The sequence below is a fragment of the Tyto alba genome, unplaced genomic scaffold (genome assembly GCF_018691265.1).
Source record: "Tyto alba isolate M040663 unplaced genomic scaffold, T.alba_DEE_v4.0 Super-Scaffold_2, whole genome shotgun sequence".
NCBI classification, from domain to species: domain Eukaryota; kingdom Metazoa; phylum Chordata; class Aves; order Strigiformes; family Tytonidae; genus Tyto; species Tyto alba.
In genome coordinates, this window is record NW_024881282.1 from 51,309,587 (window position 1) to 51,323,284 (window position 13,698).

General features: G+C 43.1%; 1 protein-coding gene across 1 annotated transcript; it reads right to left on the reverse strand.

Moving 5' to 3' along the window:
• Nucleotides 1-1,796: 1,796 nt before the first annotated feature.
• On the reverse strand, nt 1,797-7,939 carry LOC104365511 (YEATS domain-containing protein 4). The gene is made up of 7 exons (XM_032999900.2): nt 7,801-7,939; nt 7,501-7,620; nt 6,291-6,357; nt 6,095-6,189; nt 4,536-4,628; nt 4,371-4,458; nt 1,797-2,378 (listed from the first exon to the last, which is right to left on the reverse strand). Exons 1-7 carry the CDS (start codon nt 7,849-7,851, stop codon nt 2,209-2,211), a joined length of 684 nt encoding a protein of 227 aa, XP_032855791.1. The 5' UTR covers nt 7,852-7,939; the 3' UTR covers nt 1,797-2,208.
• Between the last annotated feature and the right edge of the window lie 5,759 nt (nt 7,940-13,698).

A 13,698-nucleotide genomic window follows, 5' to 3' on the forward strand; every position in this document is an offset into this window, starting at 1 on the left:
AATGGGAAAATAAACCCCAACTAATTATATCATGATGCATATGTAACAAGAATTTCTTATTGTTACTATTATTTTTTACCACCATAATGCTCTCCTTCCCCTTACTTAAGCTGTTCTTCCCTACTGTATTCAGGAAAATTAAAAGTTTTGACGTACTTGGAAACCAAAGGGTCATTCGTAATATTCATTAAGCAGTAAGTAATCAAAAAAGCTTATTAACTCTTATCAACATTAAGCTTAAAAAAGTAATTACTTTTAGTTGTGGAAAATCCTGCCATTTTGCACCTGCAATTGAGTGCAAGCAGTCCAACAGAGTACCTAAGTTATGTTTTGTACATTCATATTGTCATATAATCTCAGCCTGCAAAAGCAAAAAAAACAAACAAACAAACAAAAAAAGCCAACGAAAATACAACCCCAGAAATTTGCGTTTTGAAAACTGCTTCCTTTGCCAAATGAACAAAAATTGCAAACAGACATTCACACTTTTTTTTTTTGCGCTTCCTGGAACAGCACATTCAGTTTGCTCACAAGGCTGCTGAACAGTTTCATAACATGCAAGAGATAATTTGGTCATCTCTACAGAAACAAATACAAGTTGTCTGATTAGGTAATCAAGTCTCAAAGCAAATGAGATCAACCAAAGATATCACAGATCTGCCAAAATCCCAGCAATTAAAATGCTGTTGAGACTGGAGAATATTTTGGACATACCTGCCACCTGGTGTCTGGAAAACAACCTCATATCTGAAAACAACCTGAAATTCTCTTAAAGCTGTATTCCCATTAAGAAGCAAACAAGCACTGATGTATTTAATATGGATTAAACGTAGATGGAGCAAAAATGTCTTTAGGTTGGTATTATTACCAGCATCTCTCTAGAAAGAAAAGGAACAGGGTGACTTAAATGTTCCTTCCAGTCCCATCCCTACTAACCACAAGAACTCTCAAGTACATCTCTGAATTAAGTGTATTTACACATCTCCTGTGAGATGATAATGACACTGATGCAAAATCTCCCAGGCACAGCCTTAAACAACTTCAGACTAATTGTAAACTGCAGTGTGCCAAACCCAAAGGCAAAGGAAAGCAGTTAAATGAGATGGACCTAGGTAAAAAAAGGATTTAGTGATAAATAATACTTGGTAGTAAATGAGTAAGCAGTCAGTGTCTGAAATTACTGTGGTGACTACTAATGTGTCTTAGCTAAAATACTTAAAACCCCCAAGTCTTTATAGTGGAAGCAGCAATGACAGTAACTACCAGTTTTGCACGTTTGATGCCTGAAGTAAACATTCCTCGTTGGTAAAAGTGATAACAGTAAGAATATAAACTGAGATAAGCAACGTTTTATCTTTACCTACCAAAGGGTTACTTCAGGCGGAGCCTAAAGCTTCAGTGTAGGCAGTTGGACAAATTACCGTGCAATTCAGCGATACCAAACTGTACCTATAGCACAGTAAGGGGGTTTCCCCTCCCCCCGCTTCTTTGCAAAGCAAATTTCAATACATCTGTGTTTCACAATTACCACCCGGGATAAAACCACTGTCTAAAGTCAGTCTCAGCAATATAAATTGCTGGTGTTTAAGCTAGCACCCCCGGCAAGCACAAACTGTAACTATTTGTCTGGAATCACATCTTTGTAGAGCTGATAATGGACAGACCTGCAGAAACCACTGTAACTAGACTTAAGCAAGTGGTGTGCCATTGTATTTCAACCCCTGCTTTAAAGCAGGGTATGTTATTTACAATTTTTCTTGAATCTTGTAAGTGGACAGAGACAAAAGATACTAAAAAAAAACCCACATACTTTATTTTTAGCTTTAAAGATGCATCTCTAAATATAATCAGTAGAAAAAACAAGTTAAAAAAGTAAACACCAGCATTTTGTAAAATCACATTGAACTAATACAAGACTTAATACAAGGTTTTCATATACCACTCAAATGCAGTTTAAAAAAAAAAAAAGTAGTCTGGTTTCCAAGATGCCTTCTACTTGAAATCACTTGTTAAGTACCCACAGATTTTAACTATAAAACAAGGATACATCCTTTCTTTTTTCTTCTATTTACAAAGCTATTTGCCACATACTTCACTCATTTGCAAGTGAAATCAACGTAGTCTCAGTTACAGAATTGAAGAGAACATGTACAGTTCCATGACTGAAGTCCTTTTTTCATTATAGGCTCTTTAGCAAGTCAACACTCATCACATATCTTTAGACTGATCATCTTCCTCAAGTTTTCTGATTTCATTCTTTAAACAGTTGATGGTTTCACGACTTGCTTTCAGTCTTTCTTTAAGCTCAGCAATTTCAAAACTAGTTTTCTTTTTGGCAGCTTCCAGCTTTTCCCTGGTTTTCACTTCAAGATCTGCAACTGTGGTGTTGATAAGAGAAAAAAAAGAAATATTTAAGTACCATGAAAAGTCGAAATTATTTTTTTTAATTGCAACATTAATTTGGATGGTGTGTGTTCTGAAAAAAAATGTATTACTGTTAGTCTTAAAGATTCAACAATTGTAGTCAAAATGGTATGCAAATAAAAATCTAGAATATTAAAAAAAAAAAAAAGCAGCTTGTTTCACAGCCTCATTCAACCCAATCATTTTGCAGAGTTTTTGAAAGATTAAGTGGGAAAAAAACCCCTGACCTGGCGACCACAAATAAATGGGAGATTACAGAGAATTACAAATAATGTATTTGTGATGCCCAGTGACAGCATGTCAGGCCACGGGCAGCAGCTGAAAAGCAGGAGGCTCCCTCTGAACACCAGGAAACACTTTCCCACTGTGAGGGTGAGGGAGCACTGGCACAGGTTCCCGCAGCAGCCGTGGGGGCTCCAACCCCGGCGACGGGCAGAGGGCACCTGGGCAGCGCCCCGGGCAGCTGGCTCTAGGGCGGGAGGGGCAGGCGACCTGACCTCCAGAGATGCCTCCGCACCTCAACCGTCCTGGGGTCCCTTTTCCACGTACTATAACCACTTCCTACTCTCCATCCCACCGGAGTTTTAATTCTATGTATCTAGAAGATTTAGTAGTGCTACCTCTGCTTTTACAAATACCTGACATTAGGACATCTCAATCTGGTTTACTGAGATAATTTTTTTTTTTTTAATTTGTTCGTACAGATGTTTTTGGACTAAGCTGGTAAGCCAACAAATCCATGGAGGCTATGGATATCTCTTCATATCCCATATGCTACATAATCATGGGCACTGACAAAAAAATCTTAGTTTTTATCTGCTTCAGCAGCACATTCTAAGGAAATATACAAAAAAATCCACTAAAAGTTTCTATCTGCTCTCAGGAGAAACATTCAAAAATTTTAAGTGGGAAAAGTTTAAATTGGGACAAGACTTTTTTATGACTTGAATTATTAAACATTTTCTATACATAAACCATAACAACATGCACTGTAACAAAAATCCACCTCAAGACTGGCTGAGGTAGAAAAACCAAGTAGCTCACACGTCCACACACCCTAAGAGACATAAGGCAAATTGGAACCCTAACTCTGCAGAGTTTCAAACTCATAACCACCCTTAGCTCCAGTAATTCACTGACTAAAAATACCTGAGCTTTGTTGTCAGGGGAACACACAGATTAGCCAAAGGCCAGGTGAGCCAGAATACAATGACATTAGAGTTTGTAACTAACAAGGTAGGATTTGGGCTCAGTAAATATCACATTTGCTTTCTGAGGGTAGAAGAGATGAAATCCAGAAGATCAGAACAGAAATTATCACTAAATGCATTATATTTTACGAATCAGTGTATTTTAATTTAATTTCTTTAATTCCCTTAATATTCTGGTTTATATTTGAATACAGATTAGATAAAATGGATGCAAAGAACTTTAAGCTCTACTGAAGGAGTACGTTATGAAACGACCTACAGTTAAAGAGTTAGAAGGGAAAAAGACCTGAAGAGCTTTCAGACGCTACTCTTTATCCCCAAAGGGTTGCTGCTTTGACTTAAACTGTTCCGGATTTCGGTGCTTAAAGCATGATCTTTGCTTGCAGTTAACATTCCCATGAGCTGAACAGAACTGTACCGTGAATACAGTGGCCTTAGTTCTGTTTTAACTCATCTTAAAGATGTTAAACTAAGCGCAGATCATGCCATAACTCTTCATATTGTGTAATTCATAATTCCTCTTTTTTTTTTTCAGCAGACATACAGATCAGAACATCTTAAAAGTCTTCAAGTAAATATTAGTAACTTTGCAAAAGTTGAAGGTAACTTACTGCAAAAATACAACTTTTCAGCAACATCCAAATCCACTGTACTGTCACAGCCCAGAAAAATCACTAAAAGCAAACCCAACTACTGTTAATTTCTAAAATTAAAATATTTTAATTTTCAACTTACACTCTGTTTCATGCTTATAAGCACCTAGTGTTAGCTGACGAGATGTTGTTAACAGCTGCTGCATCATTGCAGTAGGATCTTGAAATATCTAATGAAGAAGAAAAATACAGGGTATCACTGATACTCTTCAAAATAAAGTGAAGATTACATTAAAAATTCTCATACCATTTCATCATAGAATTCAGAAACTACAGTTTTCTTTCCCAGGATGGCATTGGTATCAGACTGAAAAAGCTTCAGCAAGTGATACAAGGTTACCTATACAAAGACAGAATTTTATTAGCTTCACAATTGTAGAAAAATACAAATCCTCTTCCAGGTATCAACACGCAGTATTTGTTCTTACCAAACAATTGTATAGGATTTAAAAATCTTTTAGGAATGGAAACATCAACGTCATATAACTTCAACAGAATAACTTAAATTTAATACTCAGTGTTCAACACACCAGAGGCTTCTTGATACCTGAAAAATGTCTGGACAAGTGGTTTAGTATTGGTGTATACACTAAGACCACCTTCTCGTAAACATTTCCAAATAGACGATTTAGTTCAACTTTCCCAACTAATCTGTCAGAAAGTGCTTTCTGTGACCTTATCATCCCTTCTTGTGAAAGAAAAACCACCCGGGAGGAAGCTGTGAATAGCTTTTCACTGAAATTTCTCTCTGCAGAGCTACTCTTCCATTACTATACTGCAAATGGCAGGAGCTGGAGAGGCACTGGAGCCCCCTGTCCAGCCCTGAGGAAGGGCTGACCGCTCAGACCACGACCCGGGAAGAGGACACACAGCCCACAGTTCTTCCCTTCCACGAAGGGGCCCGTGAATGGCCGTGGAAGAGGGTGATACCTTTCTCCGGCTGGTACTTCCTGGAAAGGAAGAACATGACAGGCACCGAAACAGCCTTCCAAGAACAGCTGCAAAGAAAAAAACACCCAACCAACTTTAAAACAGCTTGGTCAAGCTGCGAATGGAGTTAACACGACAAGTCAGGATGCTACTGAGCACAAGAGCGCAGGAAGCCCTTTCTAGTCTGGTGTCAATTTTCACATATTCAAGAAAAACATTAAATTCAGTCTTCCCCTCATTTGGCAGAAAAAGGCTAAAGCAAGAGGATCGCTGTAGTTCGTGTGGCAGAAGGAACTCAGTCCTTCCAGAAATAAACACCCCCTTCCCCTAAAATATCCTAATCAAGTTTCCTACCTAAACTTGGATAAAACTGCAAGGTATGTCTAAAACACAGGATGGGAAGAAAGAAACTCATTCCAATGCTTTATTCAACTAAAGTAGTGTCTGAACCTGGTTTTCTTAGGAGAGACTAATGCTAGCAGAGTATCTTTGCTGCTTTTTAACTGATTATGAACAAATCTGATAGACAAAAAGCAAAAACCAACCAACCAACCAAAAATATTAAATTCAAATATCCTAGAACTAGGAAACTACATACAGGAGAAATCCTCAGTATGTGCTCAACCCCGTAAGGTGCAACATGCAGTCACATATTAGTTAATGTCACAGAAGCCAAGTGCAGGAAAAGCAGTCACGAATGCCAACAGTAAAGCACAGAAAAAGGAAAACATGGCCAAGCATTAAAAACATTTCCTACAAGAACAGGCTTTATTACTTCTATGGCTGATAGGACTTATTTTGATCAGCAATATCCCACACTGCAGCTTTTAGGCCACCATAATTAATTATGTGTTGTTAAAAGTTCAATGTACTTACAGGTCTTTCATTTGGATCAATGAAAAATATCTTGATGATTATTTCAAATTCACCCCAGCCTGTTTCAGTGATTTCATATGGTGGTTTGGTAACAACTGCAGTAGGAAACAAAGAGGTGTTAATACGCGTGATATAACCTCAGTGGAACTAACAAAAATCCCAGTTCTAGGAACAAATCCCCAGATGCAAAACCCACCTCTTAAAGGATTACCATAGCTTTCATGCAACTTGAATTGAATTTTTTTCACATACGCAGACATATCCTAAAACAGAAACATTATTTCCGATTATTTATACAGCACACCAAACTACTGCTTATTCATCCACTCTGCTTGTCTATCATTTCTTCTGACACAAACACAGTATTTCTACTGACTTTAAGCACAGTAGGAAAGCAAGATGGTAAATCCAAGAATTAGTACTGGCATGCAAGTCTGTCAGTATTTTGTTCCCATGAACACGCTCCAGTTTTCACCTGGCCTGGAAAGGTCCCTCTAAAAAGGTAAGAGGAAAAGAGTCTTCCCTCTTTTTCCTTTTTGGAACCCTCCCCCAGGCTATGCATTTTCTCCTCTTACAACTTCTCCTCAAATCCTGGCTTTTTAAAACCCTAACTCATCAGCACAGCGTGCTGCACAGCGCCCAGCAGCCGGGGCAAGGTGCCGCGCTCTCCCGCTCTCCCCCACAGCCCTGCAGTCCCAGGCACGACATCCTCACCCTAAAAGCTGATTTGTGCCCCACGTTCAATAAGCCCATCTTAACATGCTCAGGAAAGATACTGTATTTATTCTGGCCTGGGTGCTCGGTGGACTTCTCCACAAATCAAGCACCCCAACAGCAGGTTTTGGTGCTTCTTTTATACACGAAAATCAGAGACTACTACTTTTCCAAACATGCCAACTAGATACTGATTGGTTAGTGATTAATGTTCAGTTATAATACTGCTTACACAATACTTCTGCTACTACGCATGCTCCAGGGAAGGGTCTTGACCTGGGCAGGGGTCTTTTTGACCTGTGGGTGTGGTTTTTGGCATTACAATGAAGGTAGTTCACTTCAGGACACTTTAAAAGTTAAGTTTGGTTGCTAAATTAGTTAATTGAATAGTCACTTTGCCAGGTTGTCAAATAACTCATACTTAACACAGTCAGTCCCAGATATTCTTATGATCTATGATGGTCTATCTATTTTCCAGCCTTATGGCTGATTAAGGTCATCTCGATCAGTATTCAAAGTTCAATTCAAACAAACTTCAGAGCCTCGCAACTGTCCCCATACGCACGGTAACTATAGCTACCGGCACAGTTATTAACCATGGCTACCAGCAAGTGCGAAGTATGCTACATCAACACAATAGGTTAAGCCTCTCCACGACCCACGGTGAGGCCGGCGACGGTTTAACACCTTACCTCGTTTCTGTAAGGCTTGACATAGACCGTCCACTGGTGAGTGTGACCATCTTCTTCCCTTTTCTTCCCAAAATACCGTGCGACGTTTCCATACACGATCGGCTTCACAATGGTAACTCCCTTAAAAAGAAAACCCAAAACAAACAAAACAAAACAAACAAAAAAAAAAATACACAAAAAACAAAAACCAAAACAAAACAGGAAGAAAAGCAAAGATGACGCGTTTTGAAAGGCGTTTTCCCCGTGTCCGTCGGCAGCCCGCGGAGCGCCTCTCGCCCCCTCCCGCCGCCGGGGCCGCACCTTCACCCTGCCCCCCGAGTCAGGCCCGAACTCAGCCATTCTCTTGAACATATTGCCCCGGCCGGAGGGGCGCCGCCCGCAGCCGCGCCGCCCGCGCTCAGCTCCCGCGCCGCGCGCGCCCGCCCGCCCGGCCCCGCCGCCGCCCGCAGCCTGCCTTTCCCCCTCCCACCACTTCCGGCGGTGAGGTGGCGTCATGGCGGCGGGGCGGAGTGACGCCACACCCCCCCCCCCCCCCCCTTCCTCCCCCTCTTTCCTCCTTTCTCCCTTGCCCGCCGGGTGTGAGGCGCTCCTCGTGGCGTAGGCAAAATGGCGGCGGCTCGCGCCGCCTGAGGCGCCTGTGGTGCTGCTGCTCTCCCACGCTGGGAGGGAAAAAGCCCACATAGGACACAAAGAAGGAAGTGGCAAGCATGCTAAAAGGTGTGCAGCCGCTCTGAAATTCAAAGTATCCAATCTGTGGGCTGACTGCTCCAGAAATCTTTGTACATCTCTGGAATATATAGGCTATCACCTTCTTTGGTAAGACATCATCTGTCTTCTAGACAAGATCCAAAAGCCAGAGATGCGTGGCAATTTCTGCGCTTCTGATTTCTGAGGAAAAGCAAAGGCCTTTCCTCCGGCAACTTTCAGTTACAAGAATGAGCAGAGTAAGTCCAGTGAAGCAACTCTACATATGATGCAAAACAAATGGCTGCAAGAGGATGCATATTCCTGCATTTACCTTCACGAGATAAGCTTGAAATATAGAATGAGGCTACTGGGGTGACAACAAACTAGTTTCTGCCACCATTTTATGGTTAATCTGTAACCAAGCTCCTTTGCTCATGGCTTAAGAAGTGTGTTTTCAGTTGGTCTTCTTGGTAGATAACTATTCAGTTGTGCTGTAGTGCAGCAAAAGGTGTATCACCCTTCTGGCTAACAAGTTATATTTCTGGTACAAAGTTGTCCACAAGTAACACCCATAATGAAAAATATATAAAAAGACATGGGAGGGAAAGATTGCGGTTATTTCCATTTTGTTTGCTCTGTGAACTTGGTGGTTCTTTGGGTGAGCAAGGTATTAAAAATTAACTGACACCATTTCACCTGTTTAGGTGTGAGCAGCTTGTGTTGGCAGTTCTTGTCTTTGTCAAAACAAGTTGTCTTAGCAGGACCTGTTATTTACATTGTTTTCCTGCGTAGCTGAATATAACAGAATATATGTTTGAAATGTTTTCTTGTTCTTGTACGAAGGCAGACAGCTTCCCATGATACTCTGAACGGCAACAGAGGACAGAAGACTCTTAAAACCACGTTAATTACCAGAAGTGACAGGCCTGAAGAGCATCCATCTGAAGTTACTTTCCATTATTGATTCACTTTGGGGCAAGGAGTGTGCCTGGCTGTTGGGCTGAATGAAGTCAGAGGTCCATGTTGGCATGGTTTTGTGCCGGTATCTCTGAATAAGGCCACCAGCTCTCTCTGGACTGCAGGTGACTGGGGAGTGATGCCCATGTGGCTCCTAAGCAGCGTCACACATGGGAGGGTTGTGCTAACCCAAGGGTAATGAATTCCTCAGTTTCAGGAGGAGATGAGGCTGAGGGGGTTGCTGATTTACGGGGTTGCTGATTTACAGGGTTGCTCTGTGCCCTAGTTGCACCCTCCAGTCAGCCCAGCTCTGTCAGTTCCTGTGATGGATGGGAGAACCTGGGGGGCTCCTCCTGGGAGCTGTGGCCAGACCCTGCCTGCAAACCACTCTCCAGAGCCCCCATCCCACGGCCACCCAGAGCATGTGCTGGGGCTCCTGGCAGACAAGAAGACAGTGACAAGAAGACGGTAAATGCCATGCCTAACCCACTCCCGGGAAGCAAAAATTCCCTACCCCATTCCTTGTGCAAAATAGATCTCACATGGACAGTGCTGCTCAGCTCAGAAGTATTATAGCTCTTAAAGCAAGTTGACAAGACCGGCATGTAGACCAGTCTTTTTCAAGTGGTCAGCCTCTAACTGTCTTCAAAGAAAAATTAGATTTCCTGAGGTTAGTGTAACTTCTAATTAATGAAGAGCTTCTATGGAAACCTTTTTACTCTGGAAACATTGAGATGGACAAAAGGGAAGGACGCAGTTCCTGTTCTAAAGAAACCTTTTCCTCCCACATGTACATGACTGCTCTGCAGATCTCCCTTTGGAAAGGGGGAAGGGTGGGCTTGAATGTTCTTCTGCTTTGTATTTTGTTCTGCTTTGTTTTTTAAAGATAGAGGCGTGACCAACCTGTGCTAATCTATTTGCAGCTGGAATATGAGAGGGCAGCCCATCACAGCACCACCTGTAGAAACAGCTCACCTGAGCAGGGGATATTGCACGTGTGCTTGGCACTTGGGGTCCTGCCACCGTTGCACCACCCAGCAGCTGCTGTTCTGTAAGATCGCGATTCTGATACAGAAAATCAAAAAGATGATTGTATAGGGAATGAACATGATGGGGGGGGGGGTTGGTCCTTTTGTTCTTTAATCCAACCAAATATGAAAAGCACATGCAGTATGTCTTAACTTCAACATGTCCTTGGAAAACCCGACACAGGATTTCTACTCTTGAAAATAAATTCCAGCATGCTTCTCTACATTACTCGCTCTATATAGAAGCACAAATCAAACTCAACATATATTTCCACAAAAACAACTGAGGAAAATACTACCATGTCCAATTTATGCAGTGGTTCTGACTGTATTTAATCAATGCTGGCCTTCTGGACAGAAATGAAGTGTAAGTAAGACTTCACAAAGGAAACTTCGGAAACCAGCTCAGTGTTGAGGCCCTCTCGTCATTGTTACTGCCCTAAGGGTAAAAATGCAGACACTGGGAACGGCCAAAAAAAATACTCTGCTGAAGATAACCTTGTCTCCTTGCCGGCTCCTGCCTCCATGGGTGTGGGTGGCCCAGCTGCACACGCATCTCAGGGATGTGGACTGGTGGGTGGGCTGTGGCAGGCAGGGTGTGCTCTGCAGTGGCAGCTCCTGGCACGCTTTGAAGCTGTCAGTAGTCATAGCAGGCAGAGCTGCTCTCACGGCTGACCCCGGGGGGGGTGCTTTTGGCCACTGCAGACGTGTCCAAACAGACCTGCTCACCTTGCTCCCGCTGCCACGCATGCTTCTGCGGAGCTTCTTGCTCACAGAGGCAAGAGCAGAGGTTTTGATGAGAGGCTGTGTTCAGGGCTTTGCCTTTCCTGTCTGGACTTACCTGCCCTATTTTGTCCTGTTGACACGTCACTGCGTCTGTGTCAGGGCAGTAGGAAGGAAGAGGGATGGGGACAGTGATTCTTGTTGAAAATGTGGATGTCCCATCACCAACACACAGATTGCTCCCCAGACCCAGGATCAGAGGCCGTGAGCCTCCCCTAGGGCCAAAGGAGATGGGTTTAACAACTGCCACTGCCCACTACTCCTTGTTGCTAGGTCCCACAGCAGTGCCTCTGCCCTCCCCTCCCACTCCTGCCCCACTCCAGCAGCGCAGCCACCACTGGCAGATGGCAAGCAGAGGAAGGAACTGCAGCAAGTAGAAGCAGAGCAATTAGGAACTGGGGAGGTATGATGATGGGCTGCCTCTAGGAAAGGCTTCCTGATGACTGTAGCTCAGTTAGACTGTGGAAACATGGCAGGGAAAGAGATGGTGAAGAGAAAAGCTGTAGAAAATAGCTTCAGACTGTGCCTGCAGAGATGGACTAACCCAGTGGAATCCTAACCTCTAAACTCCGGCATTCACATCGACCTGCTCACTTTAACAAAGCTTGCTAAATGGAAATTCCCACCCCAAGTGCCTCCTGGACTTACAGACTTTCAGGCTGTGTCCCCGAAAATTATTCAGTTCAAGACACTTCATAGCTGCTGCCAGATCACACCTCTCACAGACCTTCCCCAGGGCAGCCAATGGTAGGAGGCAAAATGCAAGGATTAGCAGAGACTTGATGTTGCCAGGGTGATGCACACAGCCTTTAACAGCGGGACCACAGGCTCTCCTGTGCTTGTCTCATCTCAACCTTCTCCCACCTCCCTTTGGTTCCTCTGCTCTGCAGTAACCAGGAACGCAGCCTCTTCAGTACACGAGCATTTCTTGGTACTTAAAGCATCACTCCACAGTTGACAAATTTCTTATAGAATGTGTTAGGCAACAGGAGAACAGAGTAACGTTATCTCAGAATAATTTTGTTTAAACTCTGGCAATGCCTACCAAAGAGAGAGTTGGCTATCTAAACCCTGCTACTCAGATTTGTTAGGAAATTATTATCAGAGTCCTGGTCTTACTGAACAGTTACTGCTCACCACAAATCTATCGCCATTAGCAACCTAACAAAAATAGCCCTAGGAAATAAAGAAATTTTAATTGGCATAATTACTACGTTACCCTGTGCTCTGCAAAGGTGGTTCTTCTAGTCGAGTGCTTAAGTATGGCAATACATCATTTGCGTATCAATATGAGCAGCCTCATCATGCTGCTTGCTGTGCGTTCTTACACAGCACTGGGAGCAGTGCTGGGCTTATCAGGGCTCAGGGTGCAAGGAGGCCGTGGAGCCAGTCGCTAGCAAGTCGCATCACACACGAGCAATGGGGGAAGAAGCAGCACATGCAGCCTCCTGAACAGCCATGATCAATCAACCCTCATCTAAGATCTCCCCAAATGGTGAAGCATGAAAACCTCTCTGCACTAGCCACCAGCACCTATGTATTATTCATGTTTTGATAGTGGAATTAATATGGAGAAATGGGTTTTACAGCTAATCTGGAGCCCCGAGGTTCAGCTTGTACAGGCTTTTTGTTTCAGTGGGCATAAGGAAGCTGAACTACCACAAACAGATCTGCTTTCTAATGACATTCAAATCTGGTTACTTTTGACTAAGACTTTGAAATTCGGATCTGCTAAATTCATTTCAGAAGGTGAGTCCTGGCAAGAAACAATATGCCGGCATACAGTCTTATTTGATTTGCTTTGTTAGGACACCTTTGCACAGGGAATTGCAGAAGCTTTGATGGGTGGGCTGGAAAATAGTCTCTGTCATGTTCAGCAACCTCTAAGAGTTCAGACTTCCAATGTGTCCCACTTCAAACTGCAAATCTGCTAGAGAACAGCAGCTTCTACTACTGCCCCTAGACGCCACCTTCCATGCCAAGCCCCTTGATGATACTGTTTGCATCACGGTATCAGCTAGGTCACTTTAACAACTGTAAAGTGTACTTTTTTCTCTTTTTGAGGATTAACATTACCTCATAGTCAATGAAGTAGCCTGGGAGACCTGTGTTCTTATCTGACTTCTGCTGAGGGCAATAAGTAACTAGGGAAAGGGACACCTAAATACCATAGCTATCCAGTAAAGGTCTCAATTTTTTTTCACAATGCAGCTAAAACCCTAGTCTTCAAACTTAAATGTTATCCTCATTATTTTTATCCTCATAAGTTGACTCTAATAACCAGAACTGTGCTGTCACCTGTCTTGCAATCCACAATTAGTATTTCTAAATACCAGTGCAGAAATGGTAGCTTTTTACTGGCCAGACAGAAATACTCACCGTTACTGCCTCATTCCCCTGCCAGTGGTTGCCTGCCAACTGCACATGTACCAACCCTGGCTGATGTGCTGGTTTTACTGCAAAGTAACAAATGTGGTGCTTGAAGCCATGCTTTGAACTTTAGGGTATCACAGGATGGTTGAGGTGGGAAGGGACCTCTGGAGGTCATCTGCTCCAACCCCTCTGCCCAAGCAGGGCCACCTAGAGCCAGTTGTGGGGCTGTGTCCAGATGGCTTTTGAACATCTCCAAGGATGGAGACTCCATAACCCCTCTGGGCAGCCTGTGCCAGTGCTCGGTCACCCTCACAGTGGAAAAGTGTTTCCTGGTGTTCAGAGGAACCTCTTGTGTTTCAGTTGGTGCCCG